This window comes from Leptidea sinapis, chromosome 47 (genome assembly GCF_905404315.1).
Source record: "Leptidea sinapis chromosome 47, ilLepSina1.1, whole genome shotgun sequence".
Lineage (NCBI taxonomy): Eukaryota > Metazoa > Arthropoda > Insecta > Lepidoptera > Pieridae > Leptidea > Leptidea sinapis.
Window position 1 is genome coordinate 3882226 of NC_066311.1, and position 27899 is coordinate 3910124.

At 36.4% G+C, this 27899-nt stretch overlaps 2 protein-coding genes across 2 annotated transcripts in view; one reads left to right on the forward strand and one right to left on the reverse strand.

The window, feature by feature from the left end:
- Positions 1 to 8829: 8829 nt before the first annotated feature.
- On the reverse strand, positions 8830 to 22614 carry LOC126978122 (protein FAM114A2). Its single transcript, XM_050826858.1, has 10 exons — positions 22325 to 22614; positions 21866 to 22015; positions 21267 to 21437; positions 19780 to 19993; positions 18788 to 19039; positions 16602 to 16727; positions 15686 to 15827; positions 12608 to 12796; positions 11563 to 11686; positions 8830 to 10537 (listed from the first exon to the last, which is right to left on the reverse strand). Exons 1-10 carry the CDS (start codon positions 22490 to 22492, stop codon positions 10463 to 10465), a joined length of 1611 nt encoding a protein of 536 aa, XP_050682815.1. The 5' UTR covers positions 22493 to 22614; the 3' UTR covers positions 8830 to 10462.
- A 4832-nt stretch (positions 22615 to 27446) lies between these two features.
- Positions 27447 to 27899, forward strand: part of LOC126978085 (protein kibra) — a 126002-nt gene continuing 125549 nt past the window's right edge. The window contains exon 1 of the mRNA XM_050826801.1: positions 27447 to 27804. Coding sequence (XP_050682758.1) covers positions 27677 to 27804 — 128 coding nt within the window. The 5' untranslated portion in view covers positions 27447 to 27676. The remainder of the gene's footprint in view (positions 27805 to 27899) is intronic.

A 27899-nucleotide genomic window follows, 5' to 3' on the forward strand; every position in this document is an offset into this window, starting at 1 on the left:
TTATTGCTGACGCGAAGTCGAAGCAAATTGGCAGAATTGGCGAGACACTTGCACGCCTTCCCTCGGGAACTCGTGCGTTCTGGTCGCTCGCCAAGGCTGTCCAAGGAAACTTCTGCCAGCCAGCCATTCCGCCACTGCACAGGGATGATGACTCGCTGGCCCATGACGCGAAAGAGAAAGCTGATCTCCTGGGCTCCCTCTTCACGTCCAACTTGTCTCTGGATGACCAAGGTGCACCACCACCGCATATTCCGCGGTGCGATTCATATATGCCGGAGGTAAAAATCCGGCATGGTGCCGTGCTTAAGGCGCTTCTCACCTTGGACATTCACAAATCGAGCGGGCCCGATGGCATCCCCCCGATAGTGCTGCGGACATGTGCTCCGGAACTGGCGCCGGTCCTTACCCGTCTTTTCCGGCTCTCCTACTCATCAGGCGTAGTCCCGAAATTATGGAAGGCGGCTTTAGTGCACCCGATCCCTAAGAAAGGTGTACGCTCAGATCCGTCCAACTACCGCCCCATTGCCATTACCTCCATTTTCTCCAAAGTAATGGAGTCGATCATCAACCGCCAGCTCTTGGGATACCTAGAGGGGCACCAGCTGATCAGCGACTGCCAGTACGGTTTCCGTCAGGGTCGCTCAGCTGGTGATCTTCTTGCGTACCTCACCCATAAATGGGCGCAAGCGGTTGAGTCGAAGGGAGAGGCGTTGGCGGTGAGTTTGGACATAGCGAAGGCCTTTGATCGGGTGTGGCATAAAGCGCTTATAGCGAAACTGCCATCCTATGGGCTTCCCGAGAAGTTGTGCAAATGGGTCACTAGCTTTTTGGCTGATCGGAGCATCAAGGTTGTTATCAACGGTGCATGCTCCGACTTAAAACCCATAAACTCTGGTGTCCCGCAAGGCTGTGTGCTATCCCCTACGCTGTTTCTTCTGCATATCAATGATATGCTGCAAATCAGCAATATTCATTGCTATGCAGACGACAGCACGGGGTATGCTTCCTACACCGGCCGGGATAGCGTCGACGAGAACCGGATCAAACTTGTGTCTGAAATCGAGACTATGCTTTGCATAGTCTCGGAATGGGGCCGACAAAATTTAGTCCAATTCAACCCCAAGAAGACAAGTTTGTGCGTTCACCACTAAAAAGTCTCCCTTTGTCGTATCCCCTCGATTCGAGATCACTCCTCTAACTGCCACAGACTGTATTGGCATACTTGGCGTCGATATATCGAGCGACGTTCAGTTCCGTGGTCACTTGGAAGAGAAGGCCAAACTGGCCTCTAAAAAGCTTGGTGTACTCAGTAAGGCGAGACAGTACTTCACTAAAAGCCACCGCCTGCAACTTTATAAGGCGCAAATTCGGCCTCACATGGAGTACTGTTCTCACCTCTGGGCGGGTGCTCCCCAGTACCAGCTTCTTCCATTTGACCGCATACAACGAAGAGCGGCTCGAATCATCGACGATCAAGTCATCTCCGATCGGCTTGATTCTCTAGCATTGCGTAGAGATGTGGGTTCTCTCTGCATCTTCTACCGCATTTATCACGGGGAGTGCTCAGAGGAGCTGTTCGGGTTGATTCCAGCGGCCGAATTCCACCATCGGACATTACGTGCAAAGTACCATCCGCATCACGTAGACGTCTGGCATTCCACAACCGCGCGTTTTATTCGAAATTTCTTGCCTCGCACAGCCACTTTGTGGAATCAACTACCGGCAGCGGTCTTCCCGAACAGATACGACTTAGGGACCTTCAAGAAAAAAGCATACACCCACCTTAAAGGCCGGCAACGCATTTCTTGACACACCTGTTGTTGCGGATATCCATGGGCGGTTGCCTCACCTCTCCCCATCCCGTGAGCCTCTTGCCCGTTTGCCCCCTCTCATATAAAAAAAAAAAACATGAGTGTTTTAATACCTAATTATCAACAGTTGAATACAAGACTTTACCTACACCCATAATATGAATCCTCTTTAAGATTCTGAAACAGTTAGCTTACTGCTAACATTAAAACAGCCAGTCCTAGTAGTAACCTTATATCATCCATTACTGGTTATATATAAATAAACTAAGTATTAATGAAAGAATTATTTATTTTAGTAGTAATTTACATTTTGTATAGTGCAATTATTAAAATTCACCTGAATATTACGTTCTTTTGCAGCCTATAAAATATCTAGCGGTGTGCTGTCAAAACTTGAATCGCTCATTTTTTGTACACAAAATAATAAAAATATCGAAGAAATATGGCGGGGATTCGAATAACCTACTTTTTTTTAAGGTGCGCGACGTTCTAGTCGTTCGGTACGAAAATATTATTTTTTTGAAATTCATACAGATACCACGCATCGAGCAATAAGAATGTGGCTGTCTGTTGAGACTCTTTGCGCATGAAGGGATCGAAAAAAAAACAAAGGAGTGTTGTTATGAAATTCAGTAACTACAACATTACAACACTCCTTTGGATGATGTAATGGTTATTAGGACATTGGGTGTTTTAATGTTGGCAATAAGCTAACTGTTTCAGAATCTTTAATAGAGGATTTAAAGCATGGGTGAAGATAAAAATATTTATTTAGTTACAAACTTATTGGATTTTTTTTCGGTAATATTCATCCTTTTTTCTTTTTATATAATATGGTACGTGCCGTTTTATTACCGAGCTTGTCAATATGGGAATCTTATCGGAGGATTTGGACACGATTAATAACATGGTAAACTGTACGAACAGGTAAAGGAAACTAAACATACAAATAAAACACACAGGAATAAAAACGATTATATAATATGTTTTATATCTCAATATCACAAATAAATAAAAAAAATAACATAGGCCGTATTAAAACCAAATTAATCTTCAGTTACAAATATTTTTACTAGTATTAACCTACGGCCAGTGAGAGAAGATAAAAAGTAAACAAACACACACGGGGTGATAACATATATAATTGTATTCTGTTTTCTCGATAATGCCGTCAAGACAAATTTCTAAATAATTAAAAAAAATTGGCTTTAAGATAATGAGACGAATGTAAAATTTCGAGAAGAGGATAATTCTAGGATTTAGTAATAATTATAGTTATACAAAGTATCATAATTTCTTACATTGTATTCGTATGTATTACATAGATTTATTCAGACTCAGAACTTCAATAAATGATGCCGCTGACAGATGAACGGATAGACAGAGCGGAGACTTCGTTATAGACATCATTGGTTACTTTTCTGGTACAGAGCCCCAGAAAATGCATTATCAGAAAGATAATATCCAATAAAATATGTGAAAGATCAAGAAAGTTCTTGTCACTATATTTGTACTATTTTGTGCTATACGACATAAGATCTAATTTCGTTTACAATTGTTATTGTATTGTAGGCTTGCGTACATAGATTTGGAATTAACCTAAGACTAGGCGGTTCTAAAACTTTTTGGTCGGATATATTATACCCGAAGTAAAATGGATTTGTAACTATTGTTTGGGTTTTATTAAAAATGCAACATGTAACTTTAATTATTTACAAATTCGTATTATTTCGTAAGAAAGTCAGGTAATTTATTATATTCTATTCTTTCTACTGTGACTTCTGTGGAAGATATACCACAATTAAGCCAATGTCACGTTTAAGTACAGGTAAATTACTTTCGAGACGTTTTTACTTACATGCTGGTACAGTCAGAAGAAAAAAGATGTTCGTAATATTTTGAAGAAGAAAATATATTGACAATTGAAAGTCAAACATGAATGCCAAATCAATATTTGGTTTTAGTTATTAAATGAATGAATTGATTTATTTGTGGTTTATTCTTATGCTTTAAAATATAGTTCATTGATGAGATTAATATGAGAACAAATTATAGTTTACACGAAATATTCACTATTTTAATATAAGTTACTAGTTCCATATGAAATACCTAGCTGAAAAAATTATAGAAAAAAATAAAAAGTATTGGTTTATTTATTTATATGCTGACCGTACACGTCCACACACACACATAAATGCAAAAACATCTCCAATGTTATTTACCTGTAGTCTGTAGACCACCAAGAGTAATTGTTTTCTAATTTTAATGGTAGTGTCTGTTTATCAAATCTCCCTGGCCTAATCAATTTAAATTTTTGACGTGTTACCAGGTCATACTATCTTATAAAAAATTTTTTTGACGTTTATTGTCACAGTTGTCATTCTAATAATTCATACTATAAAAAGATAAAGTCAAGCATGCTGTTTGTTTGCTGATTTCTGATTCCTTGGAAATAGTCAATAATGTTAGGTAACAATCCGATATTTGAATTAATTGGCTTACAGCCGTTCCCAATATACTATCTACAGAAAGCGATAAACTACCTTCTAATGTCAGTAATTAGCTGTCCCAATATACCCGATAAGTCATTCTTATCGCCTTATATTGGACGCGTGAATTGCAATTTCCATACAAACTTCAATCGCTGGTAAGCTATACTTCGTCCCATTGACAGACAGCTGCAGCGTGTACGGATAAGGTGAGTTACCGTCGATAAGTTTATTGGAACAGAAAATTCAACGGTAGTTACGATTTTTATCTCAAGTAAGAGATAGACTGAATATTGGGAACGGCCGTTAGAATAAGGGTGGAATCTATATAGTGTGTGCATAAGCTTAGTATAAACTTTGATTTCATTTTTATAGTAATTTGACGGCTGAAATTATGCAGAGCTTGACAGCCCCATGCAAAAGTAAAGTTCATGTTTTATCACACTCTAGTTGAGTTTTTCGTAAGTAAAGTCTTAGCAAACTCTAAGTGCGCTCTATATATCTCAGACTTAGTGTTTTTGAATTAATTAATTAAGAATAATTTATGTTGTCTGTGGTCCACTTATGAACATCACTAGTTTTAATAAACAACCCAAATATTTTACTACTCTGTGTTAGCCTAAGATTTGCTCTGCTGTGAAGAATAAATATGGTGCCCGTTTATTAAGTTATTTTATTTATAAAACTTAAAACGCTTCCACTGCGCTCCAAAATGACCACAAGTGTCAGTTTTCCAAAACTAGAAGATGGAACTAATTTCTCCACATGAAAGTTTCGCGTTCATACGTTGTTGGAAGAAAAAGGCCTAGAAAAGGCGCTTAGCAAAGACGCAAACATGAAGTCAGACGAAAAGATGAAATGGACACCAAAGCAAGAAGCGTTATTGTACAATGTACACCTGACAAGTTTATAGACATAATAAGGGACTGTACTGCCGCGGCACAGGTGATCGCAAAACTGGAGGAGGTTTTCGAAAGAAAAAACGTTTTCTCTCAACTGTACCTACAGAAGAAATTGCTGGCTTTCAAATGCAGCAACAATGAAAGCCTGCAGGACCACTTCATGAAATTTGGAAAGATTGTGTCAGAAATATAAGCTGCGGGTTCAACATTAAATGAATGTGACAAAGTTTGTCAACTTTTGTTAACACTACCACATGAGTATGATATTGTTATCACTACATTAGAAACTATCGACAGAGAATTTAGCTTAGACTTCGTAAAATCAAGAAGACTAGATGCTGAGTTAAAATTTAAAGGTCTAGAACAACCGAGCACAAGTTTAGGTGCTTATGTGCCAACATTCTTAGTCTGTTTTAAATGAGGAAAGAATGGGCATAAAGCACATCAGTGCAGGAAAAGTTAAGGCAGAGGATGAGCAACTGATCGAGGTCATAGAGGATACTATAGAGGTGACCGGAATACAAGCAAAGGCCGGAGTTCTTTCTCAAGTTCACGTGGAACATCATATCAAAAGGGACATACAGCACATATAGATATGGATATGGCATTTACAGCATCGTGTGCAGGTGTTTCTGACAAGACTGTAAGTGAATTTATTTATTTAGTTGTTGATTCCGCAGCCAAAGAACATTTGATCATGGCTAAATTTATACCATAATTCTACCGGCTTCGGCCTGCCTTCGGGCTTTACTAAAAACTTTAATCAACGAGGGAGAGCCCCAAGAGGGGGGAACGGCAGTAGGAACTGGCAAGAAGAGAAACCAGTTCAGGCGCCCACTCAACGCAAGAAGGGCAGCCGCCAAATGCGATCGAACCAGCGGATGGAGGTCTTCCGCTTCAAGACGTCTCGTGCTAACGAGGACATTTACCAAGAGGAGCTAAAAGAAACTCTTCGTCGAAACTTCTGCCGAAGACGACGCACTAGCACGCCTTGGTGAATCTCAACAGTTAAAGGCGATAACTTTGAGCATCACTACCAGAGAAATCGGCTTTGGAGTTACGCAGACACTGTTTACCGCGATATCTATCAACGAAAACATAGTGCCACCCGCGTGTCACAGCCTATATCGCATTTTCTTGGCAATGTTCGAAGCCAAGATGGAAGGCCTCAAAGCAGACTAGACAGACCCGCTAGTGAGCAGGTATTCGGCCTCCACAAAGCACCTTGCTAAGAGCGTGACCGTCGCTCCCACCCCGATCATAAAACTGATAAACGCAGTCGGGATTGTAAAACGCGAAGGAACTGTGTACCTTCCTGCTGTTATGGATAACCTGCAAGACTCCTGTCTTGTATGAGATGTACTCAAATCTGAGGCAAGTAGTCACTGCCCTAGCCAACCCAGAGACTCGGAGTTTGTTTTCCTACGGAAAGACATGATTCGTGGAGCGCTACCCGTAGGACCCGTCACTGTGTCTATAGACAGAGTTAAACCAGCTTACACAATGACAGACTGGCAAGCATTTGCATACAGAAAGACGACAGACCGATTAGAGTTACACGTTCAGGTCGTCGTGTTAATTTTCCAAATTATTTACAGGTTGGACTTTGATTCTCCCAGGGAGGTGGTCCCCATGACGAACCAGTCCGGGCGCCCAAGCGGTGAAGACACGGGGCACGGAACCTGCTCCTCCCAGTTCGCCGCCGCCAGCGCAGGCCTCGCCGACACGTCTACCAAGCACCCGCGTACTACTCGATCGCCTCTCACCTTCGCGATATTAAATATTATCCCGTTTTACTTGTACTTACTTGTAATATAATCGCACTATAACCATACTGACTATTAGTTGACAGACAACACCCCAAAATAATACAACACTATCAGTTAGAAAGTTGTTACACAAACGTTTAAAAGTGCAGTTCTACAATGATTCTGTTTGTATTAGCAGCACCAACTATAAAGTTACTGGAAATATTAAGGGTAGGCTATACATAATCGAAATGAAACTTATAAATGAAAAATATATGGTTTCCAAAGATCTATGGCATCAGAGATTAGGGCATGCTAACAGAAATCAGCTGAAGATGATGAACATTCCCTACAGTACCATGTGAGCCGTGTATGCAAGGTAAGTCCACACGTTTGCCTGTTCCTCCAACTTCAAAACCACGTTCTCATGACATAGGTGAGTTGGTGCATACTGACATATCCGGTCCTGTCACTACTCCTACATCTAGTGGAGAGATTTACTACCATACAATCATTGACGATACACATTTTTGTGAAGTATATTTACTAAAAAGAAAAAGTGTAGCAACTAATAGCCCCATTGACTATATCAATAGAATTCAAAGACAGACAGGAAATAAATGAAGGTGAATTTTAAAATGACAAAATTCACCAATTTTGCAGGGAAAGAGGTATTACACAGCAACTTATATCACCATACAGTCCGCAATCAAACGGGGTAGCAGAAAGGATGAATATTTACAACAGAGCCAGGACATTTCTAGTTGAAACCGGATTACCAAATACATTATGGGGTGAAGCAGTCAGATGTGCTGTCTAGCAAATAAATAGGTGTCCATCTTCTGCTATTAATTTTCAAACACCAGCAGAAAAGATGTTAGGAAACAAGGACTTGACAAAACTAAAAGTATTTGGATCTAAGGCTTGGGTGCATATAGTACCAGGACAGGACAAACTTCTAGAAAGAGCAAATGTAATGAGATTATAGACATGGGAAGAAGCTACATTGCCAAGGGGTTATAAGCTATAGATACCAAATGGATTTTTAGGACAAAACAGGATGGCACTAATAAGGCAAGACTTGTAGCAAAGGGCTTTCAGCAAAGTAGTCAGGATAACTATTATATCCCAGTAGCTAAAATATCTACAGTCAGATTAATGATGAGCTTGGCTGTACAACAAGATACATCACTGAAACAGTTAGATGTTCTAACTGCCTTTTTACATGGTAACTTAAGCACAGATGTATACATTAAATGCCCAAAAGGAATGCAAATTACAAAAGGAAAAGTTCTAAGGTTAAAAAAGGCGTTATATGGATTTAAGGAAGCACCTAAGTGCTGGTATCAAAGATTTCACATTTCATAACAGAAAAAGGATTTACACAGTCAAAGTATGATTCATGTTTATATGGAAAAGACAAGAAATGGATATTATTGTATGTTGATGATATTTTATTCCTCGGAGGTGACCATAATATTATAAAAGAATTAGAAAAGCAATTTAAAGTAAAGAACTTAGGAGAAGTATGTGTAACTAAGTAACTACTTGGGATTAGAAGTAACACGAGAAAAAGATGATAACAAGAGAGAAGACTGGAAATAAGACAAACTACAATGATAGAGATAATTTTAGAAAAGTTTAAAATTCAGGATTGTAAAGGAAGCCAAACTCCAATGGAAACTAACTTTAATGCAAAGATAATATCACCTTCGGATGTAATAGAAGGACCATTTAAGGAATTAATAGGTTCTTTATTGTATATTTCTACAAACCGTAGACCGGATATCTTTTATGCGGTTTTTATACCCGAGTAGATTCCTCGACAAGCCCACACAGGAATTATGGACAGCAGGTTTTTTTTTTTTTTTATGGAATAGGAGGACAAACGAGCGTACGGGTCACCTGGTGTTAAGTGATCACCGCCGCCCACACTCTCCTGCAACACCAGAGGAATCACAAGAGCGTTGCCGGCCTTTAAGGAAGGTGTACGCGCTTTTCTTGAAGGTACCCATGTCGTATCGTCCCGGAAACACCGCACAAGGAAGCTCATTCCACAGCTTCGTGGTACGAGGAAGAAAGCTCCTTGAAAACCGCACTGTGGAGGACCGCCACACATCCAGATGGTGGGGATGATATCGTAACTTGTGGCGTGTCGTGCGAAGGTAAGGAACGTTGTGGTCTGAAAGAAGATATTGTGACAAAAATTGAGAAAGCTATGCTGAGATGGTTTGGACATGTCGAGAGTATGAATGAAGAACGATTGACGAAGAAAGTGTATAAGGCCAGTGTGAATGAAAGTGTTGGAAGGGTGGTCCACCTAGGTGGACGTTTCAAGATCAAATCAGGGACGTCTTGAAAAATGGCCAGGTCAAGAGTACCTTAAACCGGAGAGCATGTATGAAAGGAATAATGAAATTGGACGAAGCGAAACAAGTATGTAAGGATCGTAGCAAGTGGAAAGAAGTGGTCTCTGCCTACCCCTACGGGAAAGAGGCGTGATTTTATGTATGTATGTATGTATGGTAAGAGAGGTCAGGGGCTGTTATATAAGAAGACAGGTGATTATACAAAACTAGAAACTTACTCGGATGCAGACTGGGCAGCAGATAGATCTGACTGTAAATGTATCTATACAGGTGAGAATTTAATTACATGGTTCTCTAGGAAGCAGACGTGTACCGCTCTCTCAACGGCGGAGGCTGAGTATGTTGCAGGAGAGCATGCAGTGAGCGAGCTTATGGGGGTGATCTCTCATTTCTTGAATGATAGGATAGTTTCAGCCCGCTTAATAATAGACAATCAAAGCACTATCAAGATTATCAATAATCAGAAAAATACTAGAGCTTCTAAGCATATAGCAATTAAATACCATTATGTAAAAGATCTTATTCATAAGAAAATAGTGTCTATTTCATATATACGTACTAATGAAAATACTGCAGACATTTTCACCAAATCATTGCCAATCAGCAAACATGCATACTTTTGTAATAAGTTAAATTTGATTTGATTTAACTAAATATTTAAAACTAAACTATTGTGGGTGTTGTCCACACTACTTTTGAAAGTTGTTTATGTACCTATCTACACATTATATTTTACTATGATTTTTGTATGAACATATATACAGTTAAGAATGCATATAGTGGACATATTGTAATAGAGTTGATACATGTTAGAGTTATTATAGAATTCTTTAAATTGAGGGGCTGTATTGAGTATAATTTATGTTGTCTGTGGTCCACTCATGAACATCACTAGTTTTAATAAACAACCCTAGGATTTTTCTACTCTGTGCTAACCTAAGATTTGCTCCTCTGTGAAGAATCAAGATGGTGCCCGTTAATTAAGTTATTTCATTAATAAAACTTAAGACTTGTGTAAAAAAGAACTTAAAATCTTCTAAAAATCTTAGTATGAATACGCGTTCTTATTTCGTTATATATATGAAAAACAACATAAAAGTCAATACCCGTTTGACAATTATCAAGATAAATAGATTGCTAATGCTAAACGGCGCCAATTTGTACAATCGGTAGAGTTAACTGGAATGCGTTTTCTATATACTTCGAGCTGTTTCCCGCCTGAAAAAAAACAATGCATTTCATTAGTACCTCGAAAGACGATAATCTTGAACGAAGTCTATGAATGAGGGTAGTTGGAAATAGTCTCACTGACGAAAGGCATTGGATGCGGAATAAAAACTGTACTGGTCGTGTCGATAAGTTGAAACTCCTCCCGCCACCTCCCATTTCATTAGTATGTCGAAAATCTTGAGCGGTGTCAATGAATGAGGGTAGTTAAAAATAGTCTCACTGGCTAAAGGCATTGGGTGCGGTTTGGATTACCGCGGAATAAAAGCTGTACTGGTCGTGCGTGATAAGTTGAAACTCCTCTCGCTACCTTTTTTCACTTTTCCTCGGAGATCTGTGACGTCATAATACAAGTATTAGTACAGTAGCGTAACTCAGCCGTCTGCTTGAAATTTATACGTACGTCTGGGCGGAGGGCGCATACAATAATATTGGCATAGCTCGTAACTCAATAGTTTTATCTTCCCAAGATATATTATACCAGTGGGAGCCTCCCACTTTGCACAGGATGCCAACTCGATTATGGGTACCACAACGGAACCTATTTCTGCCGTGAATCTTTAACTGATTACTATGTGTAAGCATTATTGTGTTTCGGTCCGAAGGGCGCCGTAGCTAGTGAAATTACTGTGCAAATGAGACTTGACATGTTATGTCTCAAGGTGACGAGCGCAACTGTATTGTTCGAATCAGCTCAGAAATTTTGGGTTTTTCAAAAAACCTGAGCGGCACTGCTTTGTAATTGGCATGGCGTATCAAATACCATCAGCTGAAGGTCCCGCTCGTCTCATCCCTTATTTAAAAAAAAAATATTTAAGCAATTATTTATATGATGAATATGAATGTTTGTTTCCGAGTCATGGATGTTTATATCGATTTATGTATGTTTAAGTAAGTATATTGTATTAAATATATTGTTGTCTTGGACCCATAGTACACACTATGCCTAGTTTGGGGCACGATAATTTGTGTAAGAGTGTCAATATTATTATTATTATTAAAAAAAAACTACAAACCTCTAAAAAGACATTGGTAATATAATCGTTGATATGCTGACCGTCTTCTGTGGGGACCTTTTGTAGTCGTTCCGTGAACAGTGTGGCCAGTTCACCGATATGTTTCGTTAGAACTACGGTCAACCTGGATATATTTTATACTCTATATTGGTGAGTGTTTAGAATTATATATACAGTGTATAATCTTATATCTTTAAACTATCAATTCCAAAAATCCATCAAGGTAGAGTTCAATTATTAAAAAATGTAGTTTTATCAATATTATTAGAATACAATGGTAAATTTCGCCACTATATACAAGATAATAGCTCAGATGGGACATTGGTTGATCCGGAAAGCAGAAGACCTCGGTCCAAATCCAGATGTCCTATTAGTTTTTTTTTTGTTAAGTTTTGTACATTTTTATAAATCCGAGAAAGGCATATATCGCTAAAGCACCTTCCAAACTAATTTTTTATGTATATTACTGCCATCGTAAAATATTCAATTGATTGACAAAGAGTGGCAGTTGAGTTTCTTGTATGTTCTTCTCACGAGCTCAACTTTTTCCGAAAATATGGTAGTTTCATTTCATTTTAAAGAAATATTTATAGTGACGATTCAAAAGCGCTTAGTTTAAGCCTAATTGAATAAAGTTTATTTGACTTTGACTTTGAAAAAAAGAACAAAAAATTATACTATTTTAAAGCGAATACCTTCCATCATCATCATCAGCCGGAAGACGTCCACTGCTGTACAAAGGCCTCCCCCAATGATTTCCACGAAGATTGGTCCTCATCCAACGTATTTCGGCGATCTTGACCAGATCGTCGGTCCATCTTGTGGGGGGCCTACCAACACTGTGTTTTCCGATACGTGGTCGCCATTCGAGGACTTTACTGCCACACGGCCATCTATCCATCGAACTATGTCCTGCCCTGCCCACTGCCACTTCAGTTTCGCAATCATTTGGACTATGTCGGTAGTTATGGTTCTCCTACGGATCTTAAGCGAATACCTTACTTTTTTTAAATTTCAATAATAACAGATAAGGTGCTATACTGACTGAGTTAGGGCATCCGCTTCATCAGCAGTGGATCTCCTGGCCTTCACCAGCAACATCTCTCCAGTTTTATGGTACAGCTGCAGAGAGAGCGCGCTCGCTTTGGCCAGCCCGCTCACAGCTTGTTTGTAAACCACTTTCTCGCTTACTTCGCTCTCATTTTCCAACCAAGCGAGTATCTCTGTGTACTGCCTGAAAATTAATTTTTATATAAATTCTTACTAATATATATCTTAATAATAAAAAAAATATTGAATTAGGCGTTACTTTGCGGAAATCCATAATTATACAAATGATTTAAGTTTTCTTTAGTGTTAATTCCGCCAATATTTGTTTTTAAAACAATTCGACACGTGTTTCGCCTCTACACGAGGCATCCTCAGGACGTGTTGTCTCGCCAAAATCTGGCACGAGAACAGAGCCAGGAATTAACACTAAAGAAAACTTAAATAATTTGTATCTTAATAATAGACCACGGGGAGAGTTCCGAAGAGCTGCATGACTCACCATAAATTAGGATATCATCCCCACTATCTGGATTTTCAAGGATCTTTCTTCTACATACCACAAAGCTGTGGCATGAGCTTCCTTGTGCGATGTTTCCGGGATGATACGACATGGGTACCTTCAAAAAAAGCGCGTATACCTTCCTTAAAGGCCGGCTACGCTACTGTGATTCCTCTGGTGTTGCATGGTGCAAGGGAATGTGGGCGGCGGTGATCACTTAACACCAGGTGATACGGGTCACCTGGTTTCCACTTTAACAACAAAAAATTACCAGATATCCATCGAGTAATTAAATATCGAAGTTACTTTTTTTATATGAAAATAAGGGACGAGACGATCAGGACGTTCAGCTGATGGTAATTGATACGCCCTGCCCATTACAAAGCAGAGCCGCTCAGGATTCTAGAAAAAACCCAAAAATTCTGAGCGGCACTACAACTGCGCTCGTCACCTTGAGACATAAATGTTAAGTCTCATTTTCCCAGTGATTTCCGATCGAAACACAGTAGTGCTTACACATTACGGCAGAACGCCGTTGTCGTACCCACAATATAGCCGGCATCCTGTGCAAAAGAGCCTTCCACTGGTAACTGTTAATTAACAATCAATCTTTCGAAGTAACATTTTACTCCACTAAGTGGTTTCTTAGTCGTTAGTGGTTCTTTTCGTTCATGTAAAGATTATTCCTAATTCATCGACAAAATGTTTCAGTTGTTGTTGATCTAAATAAGATTTTTTTTTATCAACAGATTACAACCCGAGATTTAAGATGTCTTGGCAATAGTAGTTATTTTATCTAAACCCATGCTTTAAATCCTCTATTAAAGATTCTGAAACAGTTAGCTTATTGCCAACATTAAAACACCCAATGTTCTAATAAGCATTACATCATCTAAACGAGTGTTGTAATGTTGTACTGAATTTCATTTTTTCGATCCCTTCATGCGCAAAGAGTTTCAACAGACAGCCACATTCTTATTGCTCGATGCGTGGTATCTGTATGAATTTCAAAAAAAGAACATATTCGTTTACGCGCGTTCCACACTACCAGAATGTCGCGCGCCGTAAAAAAAAAGTAGGTTAATCGAATCCCCGCCATTTTTCTTCGATATTTTTGGTTACAACAAATGAGCGATTCAACATTATATTCGAGTGTATTTTAATTATTTCACTATACAAAATGTAAATTACTACTAAAATAAATAATTGTTTCAATAATACTTAGTTTATTTGTATATAATCAGTAATGAATGATATTAGGTTACTACTAGGACTGGTGTTTTAATGTTAGCAGTAAGCTGTTTCAGAATCTTTTAGAGGATTCATATTATGGGTGTAGATAAAGTCTTGTATGCAACTGTTGATAATTAGGTATTAAAACACTCATGTGATACTATTATATATGATAAACCCACATTCGTGTTTCAATACTCCTTATTACACAACAGTTGCATAAATAATTATTAAATGCATTGTGTAAATAGTCTGTGGATGGGCTTTGTAAGACTTCCATTCCATTGATCGCTGGAAATGCAAGCCCTTCCAAGCATATGCAACTAACTTAAACAGGTCACTTAGGCGATCAGTCAGCCTTGTCTCACTCCCCGTTTAAGTACCAGTGGGAGGCTCCTTTGCACAGGATGCCGGCTAGATTATGGATACCACAACGGCGCCTATTTCTGCTGTGAAGCATTACTGTGTTTCGGTCTGAAGGGCACCGTAGCTAGTAAAATTACTGGGCAAATGAGACCTAACATCTTATGTCTCAAGGTGACGAGCGCAGTTGTAGTGCCAATCAGAATTTTTGGGGTTTTACAAGAATCCTGAGCAGCACTGCATTGTAATGGGCAGGGCGTATCCATTACCATCAGCTGTACGTCCTGCTCGTCTCGTCCCTTATTTTCACAACAAAAAAAAATTATCGAAATCGTAAGTACGTGCGGTGGCCCCTACAGAGTAGGCCTGCCAGTAGGGACTCACGAACGAGCTGTGAAGTATACGCGAGTTTTGTTGTCACCTACTTCACAGTCTACTTCGTAGTAACATAAAAGTCATTGTGATTCAAATCATAATTTATTTAGCTTCTTATAAAATTACTTACGATTAAATCCCTATTTATGTTATAGAAAAAACTGAGCTATTTTTATAAGTTGACCTTATCCTAGGTGGGTACAGTTTTTTGGTAAAGAAGACAACCTTAATGTCGTCTAAAGCGGTAAGAGAGTCACGCGATAGAGAGGCAACTTCTAGGTGAATAAAAATGTAGGTTAATAGCGCTGTGTGATCTGAATTACACCTTATTGTATAGCAGCAAGAGTCCCTATTTCTTTAATTAATTGTGCGGAGTGAGACTTCCGTGCGATCAAAATTGCAATCAGACTGTGGTTATTTGTTTCAGTGGTGTTTCCAAGTTGATGCAACATAAAATCCTTACAAAAAAATAGGGGTAGACCAGTCTAAAAAGCTGGCAACGCTCCTGTCTCTACCCAGGATTTGCAATATGGGAGGTTGTGATCAATCTCTTCATACCCGTCCCCTACTTTTTGTAAAGGATACATTTCCAAGATATCTCACTTTATCAGCGGCTGGAACTGCATCTTCAGCCCAATATCCCTGGTGGCTCGTTGCAGCTTCTCATGGAACACATCCTCCTTGGATTTGCCTTCGGCATGCTCTTCATCATCACTGTCCTCGTCGTCGGGCATTTCACATAATTCTGAAACACAAGTGAACTTTTTCTACATTCATATTTATAAATAAAATTAAACTGCTGGTTTATGTCAAAGCTACAATTTTTATAAGCAACTTAAACAGAAAGAGAAAGTTGTTTAATTTTTTTTTCTTTGTTAATGTAGAAAGGTTATACTTTTATATTGATAATGCTGAAAACTTGGCAACACTACTAGTTAAAGGCATGAAGGCATTTATATTCGCAATTGATTATTTTAGAATTCTCTTTGATGTCAGTTCAAACTACCACCGCTTCGGAAACAAATGGCGCTCTGAAAGAGAAGAAACGGCGCAAGAAACACTCCCAACATTCTTTTTTTGAGCTCTTTTTTTTAAATAAAATATGTAATATTATACTGTCGTTGTTATCGCTATAAAACAAACATAATCTAGTCCCAGGCTGTCCAATATTCAGCTGTGGAGTAGTAAGATTTACGACAGTCATTTTGTAACAAAACATTTAATTTTTTTTATAGGTAATGCCTGAACAGTGGCTGGGACTTTATTATAAAAGTGTATATAATTACCCATAAAGCTATTATATATATTATGAAGCCTAGTAGAATTAGTTACAAGCAATTCTTTATTCCTAGTGCCCTTATTAGTACTGCCAAATATACAGAAACTACACAAGTAAATGGCGGGAGATAATTTCTCCATTAGCATTATAAGAATAAAAATATATCATTGTTATATTAGCTTTGTTATATTATGCTTTTTGAAACAAATTCTATATGCCTATTGAATGATAAACACTGACCTGCAACTTGCTGAAGTGTCTCCTTAATATCTTGTCTCTTGGCCGGATCAGCACTTTTGAGTCTATCATCAATCCTCATATTGACCTGTCTTGATAACATCTCTAAAGCCTCCAAATGTATTAACCCTAAAAATAATTATACATAAATAAAAGCAATTGTTTTGTTTTACGAAACCACGACACAAGTGAAACTTTTCTCTCAAAATAACATATTAATATCAGCATAGAAAAAAAACAAATTATATATTATGCTTTACATATTGATTACATTAAAATATGATATTAGAAAAAAAATTGGTGGCAGGTGTGGGGTTCGAACCTACTCTCCCTCTCGGGAATGTTAAATCTGGCGCCTTAGACCGCGCAGCCAATCTGACTTGAAAGCAGTAGTTGATATAACTTCACCCCACCGCGGCCGATTGTAATGCAATAGATGGCCGAAAAAGTTTGAGGTGTTGTAATTAAAGTTTCACTTTTAAATATATAATAAGTCACCCTGAATACTAAGTTAGTACTCGCCAGTATGAAGTATTTGAATGTTTGTTTCCGTGTCATGGGTATTGTGGCTGTTGCTGGAAAAAACTAGTAACAAGAAACAGAGAGAAATGGAGTGAAATAGAGGAGCCTTTCACCTAGTTGAGTTTTCCTATGGAATCCTAGATTCCTATTCCATCGGGAAAAAACCCCTTATTATATATTATTGTAATCTTAGAAGATAAAGCTTTTATTATAATTTACACAAATCTTGACTTTATGCCTAATGTGTCACATTACTCCAATAAAAAAATCACTGCAATTTAATAAGAAATTTTAAGCAGAACAATCAACATGTCAGTCAACTTTTTACACGCTTTTTATTAGCTTCACCTGTATGTTTGTAACCGACTTCTTTGGGCGCGATTTTGACCCACTTTAAACGGCTAGATTTCATTCAAACTTTGTAGATTTATCGAGGACCGATGACATTACACTAATTTGACAAGATTATTCCATTATTCAATATGCAAAATAAGATTTTTGCCAATTTATATAATTTTAGAATAAATAAATCACTAAAAAGCACCATCTAGTAATTTATTGTAAACTACAAAGGAACCGCGCGACATGTCAAGACAGTTCCACAAGCTTATAGTATCTAATTCGTTTAGAAGCGAATAGATGGCGCTGAATTAAGTGATCTTCCAATTAACTTTAACATTTTTATTCGCAGATATTAAAATCCCTGCATTTAATCTAAAAAATTTAACTAAAAAATTAAAAATAAATAATAGTTCAAAAAAAAACTAAAAAACACGCTTTATATAAAATTCAACTAAAAAATAGAAAATAAATTTTAATGAATTTAAATTGAAAATAGTGTAAGAAAATATATTTCCTTATAAACAAAAGCGTGGGGTGTAGAAGAATTATAATAAAAAAAATATATTTCTACGTAAAAAAAAAGCGTGGGGTGCTTTTTAAGATATTATTAAAATAATAATTCTTACACTATTTTCAATTTAAATTCATTAAAATTTAATTTCAATTTTTTAGTTGAATTTTATATAAAGCGTGTTTATTAATTTTTTTAAAACTATTATTTTTTTATATACATAAAAGGGTGCAGACGGGTAAGATGCTCATGTGATGGGATGTGGTTAGGCAACTCACCTGGACATCCGCGACACCAGGGGATCAAGAGATGCGTTGCCGGCCTTAAGTTGAGTATGCTCTAAGCTAGAAGGTCCCTAAGTCATTAATTTCCAGAAGTTTTTCGCAAAATGCGCGTTTGTAAAATGCCAGACGTAAATATGGTGCGCTGGGAACTTCGGTTTTAGTCGTACTTTCCGGTGGTGGAATTCGGCTGCTGGGAGCAACCTATTGATGGTAATCTAAAACAAACGAGCATTTGGGACACCCTAAGTCAAGTGATCACCGCCGCCCGTTATCGGCCCTTTTGAAAAGCGTACGCGCTTTTTTTGAAGGAGTTGTATCGTCCTAGAAACACTGCACAAGGAAGCTCATTCCACAGCTTGGTTGTAGATTGAAGAAAGCTGTAAAGGTTGTACATGGAACACCACACGGAGTGGCGTGTTGGGCGAAGGTGGAATTCGGCGGCTGAAATGGTCAAACAGCTCTTCGGAACACTAGTTAGATTGAAAAATTCTTAATAATACGAATACTTAAGAAAATTCTTAACAACATACCCTCAAAATCATCAAACAGTGTCTCATAATGTACTTCCTTCGCTTCTCTCTTGGCTTCTCTTATCTTATCCTCTTCATCGGCTCTTTCTTTAGCCTCTCTTAATATCTGCGACAGTATTGGCTTGTCACCAGAGTCCAAGCCAAGCATGGCCCGTTTCTTAGCCAGGCCAGGATCACCGTCCTGGAGAACTTCCATTGTCTTCTTACCTATTGTCTCTAATGTGTCAAGGCCACCAGCAATTACTTTTGTGCCTGTAAGTTAAAGTTTTACCATCTAAATTTGAGGTTATAATTAAGTTATTTAAACAATTTAGAGACTTCTTTGTTAAAAAATAACTTGTACAACAACAAAATATATTTAAGTAATACTTATTACATTACAGTAGCTGGTAAATGCTACAACACTTGACATCTCTTTTTTCTTTTGCTTCTTATTTCCTCTAGATGCTTTATACCTACCTACCTACTAAGCTAGAGGTCCCGGGTTCAAATCCCGGTAGGTGCAAGCATTTATATGATGAATATGGATGTTTGTTTCCGAGGATGGATGGATGTTTAAATGTATTTATGTATGTTTAAGTTAGTATATTGTATTAAATATATCATTGTCTTGTAACCCATAACACAGGCTATATATGCTTAATTTGGGGCAAGATAATTTGTGTAAAAAGTGTGTCAATATTATATTATATTATATGATGTTACTGTATACTGTATTTTTACGATAGAAAAATATGGATATATTTTGTTTAATTGTTCTTGAAAATTCTTTCTGATGTCAATTCAATCACTACCTTTGGATTCAAATAAATACAAAAGACAGAAGAAACGAAAACGAAAGAGGCAAGAAACTTCCCCTTTTCGTAATATTTCCATTACATAATTAATACATAATAAAGCAAATTTCTAGGGTGTTTTTTTGTATTCTTAACACTAATTATAACATATTATTAATATCTATCTGTAATAAGTAAACATCATTTTAATCTTACCAGTAGTTTCTACAAACTTGGTGACACCAGATAGAATACTCCCAAATGGGAATCCTATCTCATTGGGTGCAGCAGCATCACCACCAGGTATGTCAGCAGGCTTGTTCTCCGTTTCTAATTTCTTCATTTGAGTTTCCCTTTCCATAGTTGTTGCTCTGGCCAGTTCTTCTGGGTCTGGGGCCCCGATACCAGATTCCAATACTGTTGATATACCCTATATAAATCAACATAGAGAATTTTACTTTAGGAAAAGCATAATGAAATAATTCTAAATACATTGCTATTTTTAAAAAAAATAATAATAATAAAAAAAGCTTCTATAAGTAGTTTAAAAGAATTCTTTAGCCAAAAATAGAGCTTAGGCGGTAGTGATAACACAACATCAAGTGACCAATGTGTATGCTCTTCATGCCAATACCTTTACCATAGTAAACAGTTTTGATAATTCAAATTCAAATATTTTTATTCTAAATAAGGTTTAAAATTATTTATTGAACATGAAAAACTACCAACCATACGAAATAGTATGACTCAGACTTGAGAAGAATGGGCGCAAGAAACTCAGCAGTCTGTTATTTATAAATTTGGATACAATATATGAAGTATTGTATATACATTGCGGCTACTGTGAAGAAAGCCAACTCAATCCTGTACCTAATCAGAAAATCATTCTTCAACATCACCAAGAAAACATTTCTAAAAATCTATAAAACTTATATCAGACCATTACTGGAGTATTCATTTCAGGTCTGGAATCCATATTTTGTTAAGGAAATAGAATTGTTGGAAAGGGTACAGAGGCGAGCCACTAACTTGCCTAGGGAACTGAAAAATCTTACATATGAACAGACTTACACAGCTTGGAATCAGCATCCTCAAAAGCAGGCGAGAAAGAGGCGTCTAATTGAAACATACAAAATACTGAATAATTATTATAATGTCCCAAATTTTGAGAGCATGTTTCCAAGGAATAGCAATCCTAGAAGGGGACATGATATGAAGCTAGAATATCAATTAGCATCATCAAATCCATTGAAACACTTTCTGACCAACAGAGTTGTTCATACATGGAATAGATTGCCCAAGGATGTGGTTAAATCAAAATCTGTTTATCAGTTTAAGAATAGACTGGACAAATATTTGAATAGATATGGCAAATGATATAGACGCATCAGCGAAAGCTGCTTAGTCTATTATAAATAATAATATATGTAAGTATTGATAATTAGTTTGAGTGTGTTTGCTCCATTCCTGGCAAGTTTATTGTATCATTAATCATTTATGTTATAGTAACCTTTACTACATAAACATTTTTTAAGATATCTTTTGAATTTGGTAACACATTTTGTTTCGTACATTTTCTGGGGTCTCGTTGTAAAAACATATATATGTTGCCCAATAATTGACTTACTACCTTGACTTAACAGAGTAATATATTCAAATACCTTTTATTTAATAAAAGAAGAAGATATTTATACAAATATTACCTGCGACACTTGGCTAGTGAGTGTAGTTATTCCTGCAGTTGCTGTGCTGAGCAATGAATCCACTCCCCAGCCCCATCCCCAACTGTCACTCTTGGTACTCACTGACGCCAACCTCTCTGTCACATCTTTCATATCTTTATTTGAAACTGCATTTGATGGTTTGGGCTCCTTCTGAAGTTTTATTAAGACAAAAATACTATAAATAATTTTCCATGATATAGAAAGCAAGGGACTCGCGGTATATATTTTATTAATTTGATGCCGATGTTTCGATCCAATTGCATGAATCATGGTCACAGTAGAACTTTTTTTATATTATTTTGGAAGGTTTGCTTAGATGGTAACAAGCAGTGTTAATACACTTAACAGTTCAAAAGATCTTTCAGTCTTTTAAATATGAAAGATTGGCTTGGAAGCACCTTAAAATTATATTTATTCCAAAAAAAGTTCATAAACATCTATTGCAACAGTTATTTAAAAATAAACATTCTAGTTGTCTTGCAACCCATAGCACAGGCTATGCCTAGTTCTAGGCAAGATAATTTGTGTAAAAGTGTGTGAATATTGTATAATAATATATTATTTAACTTGTTACCCACCCTATCTATTGTTGTTTCCTCCCATTCATCAAAATCATCCCAACCTTCTTGCGAGTCTTTTTTTGGTTTTTCTGTCAAATTCTTACAACTAGTTGTTTTGACATCCATTTCCTCTACATCAAAATTGTCCCAACCCTCTGTAGTATCTCCCTAGAAAAACACAATTAATTTTTGCATAAAATTGAACAAATCAATTAAATGTATCTACGAGTACTAAGATCATAATACAATATATTAAAAAGAACTCTCAAAATTCAATGGTAAATTTAATAGAAGTATATTTCAATCCACTTAGAGTTATGGTTTTCATTGTTGGGTAGCTGCAACTTTATAATAAGTGTTTAAACAACACTATATTGTGATTATACTAGGCATAATCTTGCCTCATTTGACCTATAAGAGCAGTTTGGAAATGGTGTTATCTTAGAAGGTATTATATATTTTACCAAATATACCAACACTTTTCTTGACGTCCGTAACAGTTTTTGTGGTTTGAGACGTATTAGAATCAGCATCTAAGTTATCACTATAATTTGAAGAGGAGTTGCGTTTTTTTCTTTCTTTTTTTCCTTGATTATATTGTCCCTCGTCTGCACTCTCAAAATCATCGCTTTCACTGTGTGGCATTTTTTTTATAAATGAGTAATAATTTAATAATCTTAGGATTTTAATACGTGTCTTCTACGTTGTAGAATTAATTAGAAAACATAAACATTATGCACCTAAACATAAAACTTTGGGATGTTTGACATACCATTACAAGCATGTTTATTCTGTACAAGCAACGTCATTATTGACAACACACCAAAATTGTCAGTTTTTTTTACCGGCGAATTGGCAACGAGGGTATCAGCTCAATGAAACCACAATAATTAACAAGAATATAAAACAGTACGTCAACGTAGTTATTTCAAGTCAATAAGAAAAAACCCTCTTTAGATTTCTAAGAAAAATATATTTCTTAATTTGTCGAAGCCATAATAAAAAGAAATATTATATTTATTTACCATGGGTAGAGACAATAATCTAATGCAATAATACTTGGTAAATATCGTGAACCTAGAAGCTACATCCGCTCGTCAAGGGGCTTTGAGATGGGGAGAAGAGCTGATAAAAACTACCAGCCCATCTTTTAAATCATATTGACATAATTGAATAGCCTACTTAATCTAAAACTATACAATTTTAGGTGGCGTGCTCAGAATCAGACAAGAATCTCGATGCATTTTCATCCTCTGTATACTCAATCTACTTTACTATTGATTATTATGATATTAAGCACATACGTATTATACTAACGTTAGTGGGATAATATATCTATGATTATAAGCCTTCTTTGTCAAAAAAGCTATATAGCCATTAATTTGTACTCGGTGATCCTAGTATACCGTCTGGTATTTTATTATGAAAACACCATGACCTATGAAGGATCCCATAAACCCTAATTAACCTATTACACGACACGTACATCTTATCCTTTCTTCTTGAATTGAATGAATTCAAATCAAATCTGTATATGGACTTGAATACCAAGTGGGAGCGAGAAGCAATTACGCTACATATCTTTAGAGTGATAGAGATTGATATTGTATTTCCTATAGCTTAAATTTATAATAGCGTTTAGACAAATAAAGCGTGCTAGAGAGAAGAACATCTCTAACGGAGATACAACAAGGTGTCTCCGTTAGAGATGAAGAGAAGAAGAGAGAAAAGGTAAGCGAATCTATAGTTACTATAACCCATTTTGATTGACAAGTCGTAAGCAGACAGCTACCCTTGGCATTAACTCCTTAGTATTTATATAAGTCCTTAGCAGAAATACCTATATTATATGCATATTAAATTAGTTACCAATAAACCATCATCAACCATCCTTGGCGATTTTCCCCTACTCCCAGATGCTGTTTGCAATACTTGCGTCAAGAAGATACTGCGGTTCACAAACGCGACAGGGCTTGACGACGAGCTATAAGTATGAGTGGCGAACACAATAGTTCAATTCTGGACGCTGTGTTACTAGGACCCAAACAGGACTAGGCATATAGCCACCCTCTGCAAATAATAATAGTAATACCAATAAAAATCAAAATATGTTACGCATTGTCAGTCTGACAGGTCGTCTATACGGTGAAATATTCTAAGTTTATGGTATTTCCTGTCTTTTCTTCCATGTCACTTTAGATAATAAATGTTTGTACATAAGTGAATTATTGCTGTCTTATGGGCTGGAAATATGATATAAATGCGTAAAATATCTCTAAATGTGTTGTATTGTAAACACAGAAAATGCCTACCTTACTTCATATTTTATTGTATCCCTTACCAGTGTAAGAGTTACATCTAAACTATACTAGAGTGAAGTATCAGCTGGTATGGTCATGCGCGTCCACCCGAAAGGAAAAAGCAATCATATATCCTAACTATAACCCAAATTGAAAAGCAGTAAATCACATTTGATAAGCTTGGCCTTTAAGGTGAAAATAATAAACATGTTGGAACCAAGAGCCTTTGACATTAAAGGGTCTGAACTTCTTCTTTTAATTTCAAATATAACTAAAATAAATTATGTATAGAGAAAAGAAATAACTTAAATAGCGAGACATCTTCTTCGCTCCATTCACTTGGGATATCACAGGGGTCCATTTATGGACCGCTTCTTATATATTAATTACTTAACTCTTTTTTTTTTTTTTTGGAATAATAACAATAGACAATATAACTTATGGATGACTCATCACCTATTTGGAAGTGAAAAGAAACCAACAGTACATAAAATACTTAAGAATTGTATAAATTTGAATTTGAAGAAAAAGTTCATGAATTATCTTAATTCTTAACCAATACAGATAAAAAAGTATGTTAGTTAAAAACGTCATAAAATATTTTTATACAATTAGAGAGAAATTTTTATTATAATTTTAAAACTTGTATATAAATTGAAATTTATTTAATTCAAAAATACTTTCTGTAAAAGTAAAATATTGCTTGTTACATTTGTTGAAATACCAACCTATAAATTTTGAGGAGATCGCTCAATTGTTCATAGATAACATCCTCAGATATGTTTTTTTTACAATGGGACTAATCTGGGAATATAAAATAAACGACAAAAATTCTAATCGATTCATTAATGGAGGAGATATTATGAGGTTACAAACATACAATCAAAATTAAAACCTCCTCTATTGTTAGAAGTTGTTTGATTAGGGTTGAGTGGTTCATTCTTACCGCTTGCGTTAATGCGGATGAAACCTGTACCTCGAAGACGAAAGTTAGAATTAAATTTTGACTCTCACAATATACCTCATCCTTGGATGAGGCCCATTGCAATCACCTTAGAAGAGCTCTTCAAATCGTTTTTGACTGACCTCAAAAACAGAAAACGTTCTCAATTCGACTGTTATCGAAGTAAAACAACTTTAGCCGCGCCTTGAAAGTATTGTATGTAAAGTGCAGTCATTGATAGATTGACAGATGACGGATATATAATCAATAATAAGATATAATCTTGTAAAAAACGGAGATATCCGAAATTTACTACGTTTTAAGCAATTTTTCGCTTTCAAACTAAGCCGTGTTAAAAGCCGCCAATCGCCATACTGTAACTACTACTGTTTCAAACTTATGTCAAACTACTTATACAAAGTTTTAATTTTTTCTTAGACTGTCCCGACTCTTTTTACATAGTACTTACATACTCATAGGTAGCTCAGATATTTTTTGTGACGGCAGTAACGCTTCAAAAAAAAATAGGTATGTAAACAAATGAATTAAAAACAACACAACAATTATTATAAAAACTAAACTTTAACGGTTAAAAAATGTTTCAAATTGCTCAGTTATATATTTTGAAAATCTCCAAGTTATAACTTATAAATTACGTATTTATAAACTTTTTGACGTTTGAGATTGTGTTGTGTTTTGATATTAATTTAACCTCCAGTTTCATAATCTCAATTATTTTATTAGTGAAAATTTTAAAATGTGAAAGTGGTATTCATGAATTTTATAGAATATAAAATATATTTTAAAATATATTTTTTAAGAATATAAAATGAAATAATAATCAGTTAAAATATAAAATGGCGGAGTCCCAGGAATATATACTATTTAACCAATAAATTACAATAAAAGAGAGAATAAACTAACCTGTTAAATGATTTGACCCGTAAAAAAGTAAGTGTTCATTTTTTTAATGAATAATATATCTATTTATCATTATATGATTCTTTGTAAAATATATGAAATCTCACTTATTGTAATAATATTCCTAATTATGAAAGATTTTTTTTATTCTAGGTACAGAAAATGCCCATGCTTCTTGTCCTTCAACTCTTTAATAATTATTTACATAATATTAAACGTTAATTATACCAAAAGTTAATTAATATTAAGTTTTACCTACCTACTTTAATCGCGCGTCAAGACTTACACGCACTCGGTTTTTTTTAATACGGTGTCGGGTGTGTGCTAAACAACACGACAGACTAAGTGAAAATATCGGCAATGCGAGGTTAGTAATACGAATGAAACTATTTTTTTGTTCAATATTCTTAGGTAATGCATTTACAATATATTATTTTGCTGTGACTGATCGTGTTTCCCGAGTATACTCGAGCTGACTCTATCGGAACAAGCGTTACATAGCCAAGCGTGATAGCGCAGTCACATTCAACCCTAAAAAATTACGTGCTCAGCGCGCTAGTACTAGAAGGTACGCAATATTAATGCTAAAAGGATCATTTTTGTTTGCATTGAGGCTTTAGAACAACATTATAACACAATACTTACCTACCTAGTTAATTTAAAAAAATCATAATGACATTGATTGGAAGTGGAACCATTACCAAAGATTATATTATTATAATAGTACCTACAAGCTTAGAATAATAACGCTACAAGTACCAGTAAGGTTAATTTAATGGTTGGTGATCCAACACATTAAGTAGTTACTTACTTCTGCAAATAATAAACGTTGGCAAATTAAATTGGTGTAACTGCCACTACAACTTTCCCTTTTCAATTAGAGCAACTTCTTCTCCCTCAGCTCGACATCGCTTCCCGATTTGGTACAGAATCAGGTCTTAAAAAGACTAGATATTATACAAGAATGAGGTATCTACGTTAGCAAAGCTTTTTATTCACAAGAATATTTACATAAGTATCTAATCCTAATAAAATAAAATAAAAAACTTTAGATACGGAACAGCATTAGGTGTGGTGTAGGTATAAAATTCTATATTGACAATAATTGCTAAACGTAGGTACCTACACTTATCTATCCTCAGGCTACGTTGCTATCTGTAATGTCTACATACGCTCAGGAATGCGCGCCATATATATATCTACACTATCTAGGTATATAGCAAGAATCGTAAATAGATTGAATGGATATTATGTAGTAGCAGTAGTACCTATACGTACTTCTCTATAGGTCGCAGGATGTTGGGTATAGCAAGCAGTTTAAAGCCGAGTTACCAATTATTTAATGTAAACATTGTGGTCACTTAGACAGTAGGTATTGGAAGATAATAATATTATCATGAACCGTGATAACGTGGCGTGAGTCCGCGAGGTTTAGTTGGCGACGCGAGATCGCGTTGGATAGACGTGTGTACCCGTGTCGATTGAGTGACGTTTTAAATTGTGTTAGCGTTCGCGTACGCGCCGCATTCCATCGTGGGGGCCCTTCACCGCCATTGGTCGATCCCGCGTGACGTCACCCCCTCATAATGAGGTATTCAACATGGCCGTGTAGCTAGTTCGCGAGTGTGCTTCGTTATTCGTTTGAATGGATTTAATCAGTGAAATATGCCAAGGAGACGTAACGGTGAGATACCCTTACCCGACGGATGGGATTATGCGAGGGACTTTGACGGCAAACTGTACTTTATCGATCACAACAGCAGAAAAACTACGTGGATTGACCCGCGAGACAGGTAAGTTTTCCGAAGTGAAGTGTTAACCCCAAAGAGCCCCATGTCAAAACTTCGCATTCCAATGCAATTCTAACAATGTCATGTATTAATATGCG